Source organism: Sinocyclocheilus rhinocerous, unplaced genomic scaffold, assembly GCF_001515625.1.
Source record: "Sinocyclocheilus rhinocerous isolate Xijiao unplaced genomic scaffold, SAMN03320098_v1.1 scaffold7872, whole genome shotgun sequence".
Taxonomy (NCBI): domain Eukaryota; kingdom Metazoa; phylum Chordata; class Actinopteri; order Cypriniformes; family Cyprinidae; genus Sinocyclocheilus; species Sinocyclocheilus rhinocerous.
The window spans coordinates 22,787-30,295 of record NW_015654971.1 but is presented as its reverse complement, the minus strand read 5'-3'; the positions used below and the strand labels follow the sequence as shown (position 1 = coordinate 30,295).

Below are 7,509 nucleotides of genomic sequence, written 5' to 3'. Positions count from 1 at the left end.
ATGGTTTACACTCTATCAGCTACTCGGCCAGCGAGAAGTTAATGTAAGTGTATATTACCAATTGAATATGTATTTTATGTTCTCCCTGGCCATGGGTTAACACAATTATGATAATTTGTCAGCTCTTAAGAGAGAGGTAACGTTGATCTTGGCAAAGTTTTAACCTTGAAATTATATGACACCAGACAATTGATTATTTATAAATGAAACGTGAATTTTATTGGCTATCCTAGATTACATAAAACTAAACTAACACGAAAATACACACACACACACATGTACAGTTTCTTAGACTGCGAGTTGACTGAGTTTCATAGTTCTACCTCGTTTTCAGGAGTGATTTAAATTCACCTTAAGAATTTACAAAGCAGAGAATTTGTCTTAAATTTACTGCTTAAAGTTAATTTAACACCAGTTCAGCAGATTAAAGAGTTGTTCGTTTACTTGCGTTCTGCTGGTTGACAGCTGAACAGCTGAGGTGATTCGTGGCTGAAGCGGGCTTCCTGTATGTCTGTTGAGGGAACCCCGTTGCTGATTGGTCGCTGAGGTGACGTCGGAATGACGTCCTTTGGAAAACCCCTCGTTGGGTTGGTTGGTCTTTTGATGAAGCAGAGGCTTGAGCAGTTCTGCTACAGTCTGAGTTGGCGTTAAGTTCTTTGAAGATTTCAACGAAGTTTCACTGAAGTGTTGAGTTTTAGATGGCTGGTCGCTTTGATGGTAAGCGCGTGAGCACACGTGGGGTGCTCTAACACGGCGACAGGCGAGAGCAAGCAAATCTGTCCTGCATTGGGTTTTTGCTCTGCTGCATAAGTCCGTCCCACGACGCGACCTTCCAATCGCCTTCTTGCGCAGGCGGAGCGTGCATACATTAACAAGAGGCTTCAATTCATCACATGAGGACACCATCTATAAAAGTTGTGTTAATACTCCTATAAAGTCTCTTAAAAGTGCATACATTAACAAGAGGCCCCCATTTATTATGTGGAGAAATTAAGATTTGCAGGTTTTGTTAATAACTCCTATATAGTGTCGTACAACACAGACTGTCGGAGATAACAGATTTTCACTTATTTCAATATTTGTATAGGATTACAGTAGAATAGAACTAGGAACAATTCCCATTGTTTCCTTTTCTTTTTTCTTTTTTTTAGTATCTACAGCTCTAATGTTTGTGTAACTACACATATGTAACAACCCACTGAATGGTAAGTGTAAGTACAAATGTGTAACAGGACTAACAGCACTTTTTGGTAAAGAAAGTGTTACACTTTATATTAAGTGTAGCGTCTGGAGCAATCAGACACACCATTTTTCATTTGATTTAACAAATCAATTATTCATTAGATTAACAAACATTCACAGACCCCTCACCCAATAAACATACTGGGTGCCAAGTTGTCTGTGAACAAGGCCCAGGACCCTGGTTACCATGGCAACCCTGACACCAGATACATTTACGACCTAATGGAATGTGAGTAGGGAAAATCACTGCCTTTGAATTAGAAAGAGACACAGTGCCCAGTAGAAATTGACTCTTTTCTAATTAATTCATAGGAAAACCTTTCTTTGAATGAACACACATATCCTTCAGGTCATTGTGTATGTTGTCTTTGATATTTTTAGACTATTTTATGCATGCTTATGATATAACCACTCATTCATGTAACCTTACATATAACGTGTTTGGTCTCTATTAATTCGTATTCGGATGATCTAATTGAGAGTGTATATTGTATGTTTATACCTATGCAACATATTAGTGTTCTAAGAACATTTAGTAATCTTTCATCACGCCCCCACTCGAGTTCCATTTGCGAATTACCATGCCCTCACACAAAGGGTCATAAAAACCCCCCAGTATCTCAAAACTCCCACTTGGGATTCCGGACATTCTCATTGGACAAGCCCATCTTGAGAGGCGTGAATCTTTGCAGACTTTAAAGGCCGCACTTCATGTGACCCGCCCAGAGTCGGTGGTTCGGTTGTTTTCTGAGAAGATGAAAATGTGAGCTGCAACGCTCCAGGAAACTCTAAGTACGTGCCAGGCTTCGGCCTTGACTTTTTCATTCACCAAGATTCTCTGACTCAAAACTGGTTCTTTTTCATCAACCAACTTCAGCAAAGATCAACTGGAACCTTCAGATTACATCAAACCTCTCTTTCAGACAGATGAGACGTGCAAGTATTCAAACTTAGTCTTATTAATTGATACATTAGGTATCATTTGCACCTTTTTACAAAGGTGTGTTTGAACTAAGAATCTGACGTTTCCCTCAGGTGTAGATCTGCTGAATATGCAAATGTTTCCATAACTTCATTCCTTATTTCTCTCCTCTTTACTGCTTAAGCTTTAACCCTTTCCTATACCCACTGTATGCGTGTGTGTGTGTGTGTTTATGTGTATGTTAGACCAGTTTAAGTGTGTATTTGTATGTTAGACCAGTTTAAGTGTTTATGTGTATGTTGGACCAGTTTAAGTGTTTATGTAGTATGTTGGACCAGTTTAAGTGTTTATGTAGTATGTTGGACTAGTTTAAGTGTTTATGTAGTTAATAAAGTCTTACTTGTATCACACTTGATGTTGTTCATTGTTTGCTCATAACTGAAGTCACTTACTCATGCAGATTTATGCTACAAGCTCTTTGTAGAATTGTACAGTAAGAAAGTTATTTCCCTTAACCAGGAAATTAACGTTCTTAGAATTGACAGACAGTTGACCCTGAGAGGTCAAGTAAATATCTACAGCGGATCTAAATATTTATAATTAATTATAACTAGTTATGATTAATTATTCATATTTCCCTATGAGCTGATTCGTTACAAGATGATATTGTTATTTATTGAAATGTGTTGTATTATTGTTTTAAAATAAAAACTTGGTTAATGAAATTCCCCCTGGCCGTTGGACCATGTCTTCACTGACAGGCTGTGAGGTATAGCTTTTTAACTTCTTTGCATGTAAGCCTTTATTTAATTTATTCATTTTTAAAATAAAAGAATTAAAAAAAAAAAATTTTGTATTTCAGTACACTCTCTATGTGACCCTTGCAATGCCCGTGAGTGCGGCGAGTTTGTATCAGTTTATGGTTATTTTTTGAGAAAAGATGTGAAGACAAATTATGAATAAGTCTTTCAATTGCCATCTTTTATCAGTCTGACATGCCTGTAACCTGATTGCATTTTCTCTGGCAAGGTATGATATTGATAACTATACTTATGTCCTTTCAGGACCACTGTTATCAAAGATTGTTGACAATTAGCGTACAGTTTGGATTGGTGGTAAGGTTCTTGGTGGGAATTGTATTGGTGGGAAGTCGTGGCCTAATGGTTAGAGAGTCGGACTCGTAACCCAAAGGTTGCGGGTTCGAGTCTCGTACCGGCAGGGATTGTAGGTGGGGGGAGTGAATGTACAGCGCTCTCTTCCACCTTCAATACCACGACTGAGGTGCCCTTGAGCAAGGCACTGAACCCCCAACTGTTCCCCAGGCGCCGCTTTGGCTGTCATCTGGACCGCCGCCTGTTGCAGGGTTTCAGTCACCTTAGAGCAGCCCGCCATCTTGCAATCTCAGTGAAAATGGGGTTTGTCATATAATTAAGGAAACAAGCACCAGGTACCAGATTAACAACAGTTACTTGGAGGTATCTGTAACTGCCCTTCTACTCCTGTTGGGCTAACTTCAAATAGGACTCAATAGCACAAAGGACTCAGCTGTGATGAGGATTCAGTTGGCCTGTGAGTGGGTGGAGGAGAACCGACACCACTTTTCTGGGCACTTGACTTCCAATAACATTGAGGATGAGTGAGGATGATGCCATGTTGGCCATCGAATTGAGGGACTTGTTTTTCAACATGGATTATGAAGGTGCAATGGAAGAAGATGAAATTCAGGCTTCAGTCCTTTTTACTTTTGAAAGACTAGAGGACATGGAGTTTTTCATATAGGGAATTATTGATAGAAGAGGCATATATGTGTGTTGCCTGCACAAACCTCAACTGTAAGAAGTCTGTAGTGGGTCAGAATTATGTAAATATTTTTTGTTTTATGTTTTGAGAATTGGCTTTTTGTAATTAGTTTTTTGCCAATTTGAATGTAACAATCAAGGCAAAAACAGCGGACAGCTGTTACACCTGCGAGGGCAACCAAGTTCCCATATTTACCTACAAAAACAAAGGACAGATTAGGTAACATATGTGATGAATCCATTTTTTTTTTTTTTTGGTAGAGTTTGCAGACTCTCTTTTAGTGTTCTCTTCTACTGTCAATGACACAGTTTTATATTTCCTCACAACCTGGAGAAACAACAGTTGGGATGGCTAGTACATTTTCTTGTACAAAATTCTTTCTTTGGACTAAATTCTTGCGTGATAATAATACATAATCTTCACATCCATTGTCAGGACTTATGCTGGTGCAGTGGGCCCTGGGTTCCTCTTGGTGCATGATAATGCCCGGCCTCATGTGGCTATAGTGTGTAGGCAGTTTTTAGATGAAGATGGCATTGATGCAACTGATTGGCCCTCACATTCCCCAGACCTGAATCCAATTGAGAACCTCCGATACATTATGTATTGGATCATCCGAAGCCGCCAAGCAGCACTACAAACTATCCAGGAGCAGGAGATCCCCCAGGACACCATCAAGCATTTCATCAGGAGTGGCCCCAGACATTGTCGTGAGTGCAAACAGGCATGTGGGGGCCATGAACACTACTGACTTGCATGAAGTTCATCAAAGCAATTCATAATCTAAGTTGTAACTTCAGTCTGTAACTTCAGTTTTTACATAGATTTTTGGTGTGATTTTGCATCCTGTGTTGATGATTTTGGTTTCCATTGACTTCTGTCACATCATTTTGTGATACAGAATGTATATAAATAAAGATTTTCAAATGGAATATTTCATTCATTGCTCAAAAAAATTTAAGGGAACTCTTAAATCACTTTGGGTCTCAGTGTATTTTAAATTTTACAAGATCAGAAAATATAGAAAATGTTTAACTTAAAGTGTGTTCTATGAAAATAAAAAATAAAACATTCAAAATTTCTCTAGATATTGTGACATATCGTTATCGTGAGTTCTTTTGGCCACGATAATAGTAGTGAAAAATCTGATACTGTGACAGCCATAGTTAAACGGCAAATATACCCGTAATTATAGAATAACCCATATTCAAACAAATGTACATTCATTCAAACAGTTGTAGTGAGTGCACACAAAGGCACATGCATTACTGGTATATAACCAACAGAGGTCTCCATTGGATGACAAATATCAATATGCATCAGTGTTAAAGCAGATTTGCAACTTCAGTCATGTAATCACATGTAAAAGGAGGTAACCAGAGTGCTGAGAGTCACTGTGAGAAAGAGAAAGAGAGAGCACTGAAAATTAGTGAAGAGATTCTAGAGCTGACTATTCAACATTACAAGGCTTTGTGCAGAAATGGCAACTATTACAGGTAATTGTTTTATCTGCAAATAACAAAATGCTAGCATAACAGCTAAATGGAAAGATATTGTACTGCTAAAATAATTTTTCACTTAATTTTTCAGTTCTTGGGTGATACAAGAAAAATTATTTAAACCTACTTAAATACATAAAACAAATAAAATTGTTATAATTATGCTTTTAATATATGTAACAGTGTAGGAAGCGGACATAAATTTATTGAAGGATTATGTAACATTAAGCAGTATATTGAATCAAAATAATAATAATAATAATAATAATAATTTCACTGTCACAAATAGGGTTGGTTGGTTGGTTAGTCGGTTGTTTTGTTATGTTTCTTCAAATTCCCACTTGTGGAAATTTGCCATTTGGGTATTGAATAATAACTTTTGTTACCTGAAACATTTTACCTGTTACCTGACCCTATACATACACAGTAAGTTATATTTGTAGATGCAACCAATTGAATTAATATTATTAAAATTAAAGAGATAGCACCTGCTATGACACAAGTGATGTACTTAAGACAATTGTAGATACATTGATTTCATTCCAATTACAAAATGTACATTTATATAGATATTTCAATTTAAGGCACAACCGTGCAGTTGCAGACTGCATGCTAAAATATACTATTTCATAAAACAAGTCTCTCTTACTTCAGGAAATCTGAGGATTGTGCTGCTGGGTAAAACTGGATCAGGAAAGAGTGCAACAGGAAACACAATCCTGGGCAGAAATGCATTTTTTGAGGACTTCAATCCAGAATCAGTTACTCAAGATTGTGAGATAAAAAACACAAGAATAGGTTCAAGGGCTGTCACCGTAATTGACACTCCAGGGCTGTTTGACACATTGATCGGTGAAAAGAAGGATAAGAAACCTGGCAAACAGATGACTGAAGAAAATCTGAAGGCTGAAATAGAGAAGTGTCTGAAGATGTCTGCTCCTGGTCCTCATGTGTTCCTGCTGGTCATCAGACTGGATCAGAGGTACACAGATGAAGAGAAGAACGCAGTCAAATGGGTTCAGCACAACTTTGGAGAAGAAGCGTCACGCTACGTCTTCACTCTCTTCACTCATGCTGATTATCTGAAGAATAAAACACTAAAGGATCATATAGAGGAGAATGAAGATCTGCGACAGTTTGTTATCAGTTGTGCTGGCAAATATCATTCATTAGAAAATGACAACAGAGAGAATCCGTCTCAGGTCACAGAACTACTGGAAAAGATAGATAAAATGGTGGAGAGAAATGAAGGAAAGTACTACACTCGTTCAATGTACACACATGTCCAGAGAAAATTAACCTTTAAACAAATAACCAATGGCTTGTACAGTAATGTTGGAAAAATATTAGCATTAATAGTAGTACTAGTAGCAGCTATATGGCTCAAATGAGTGAAATTGAGGTTGAAAATGATTAGAAGCCTGCCACTTTTATTCAGATATGTATTGGTTTTTACTGATGTGCCAATTTTATAATTATTGACCTTGCAATATACAATCAGGAGTGCTTCAAAAGAAAATGTCTTTTAATAGCATTGTTTGTTCACCACATCCCCACTGAAGGCTTTTATCTATGGCTAAAATAACTATATGTAAACCTTATTTATCTTTGCTTTTTAACAATTCTACTTCTGTAAAATTTTAAAACATTGATTTACAATAGAAATATAACAAAAGTAATTTATTAATTTGTTAATTTAGCGCAAAATGAAAACCGATCTAGTAATGCACAAAACTTGTTTATCAGGTCTAAACAAATTAACATTTTGAAAAAGATCTTGAATGTACTGCTTCTGGTGAGAAGACATACAAGAAGTTGAGCTTGTGAGGTGCAGTCAAAAGAGTTCACTGCAACCACTTATATATTGTTTTTTTGTGTATTTAAATGAAAAGTTATGTTCTGATATATTATTCTGTTATCCTTCGGGTAAATGTATTCTTCAAGGTTTAAAGCGATTTAAGCATTAAATTTCATGCATACTGATAGTGGTGGCCAAGGTTGGTACCGCATTGTAACCGTCCCTGCTATTTTAAAGGGGTCATATGA

General features: G+C 37.1%; 1 protein-coding gene across 1 annotated transcript; it reads left to right on the top strand.

Annotated features, from left to right (window-relative positions):
- Window positions 1-3,714: 3,714 nt before the first annotated feature.
- On the top strand, window positions 3,715-6,736 carry LOC107717910 (GTPase IMAP family member 7-like; the record flags this gene model as incomplete). The annotated part of the gene is made up of 3 exons (XM_016524816.1): window positions 3,715-3,800; window positions 4,400-4,674; window positions 6,118-6,736. Coding segments are annotated over exons 1-3 (980 nt in total), but the record flags the coding sequence as incomplete, so codon positions are not given.
- Window positions 6,737-7,509: the final 773 nt, after the last annotated feature.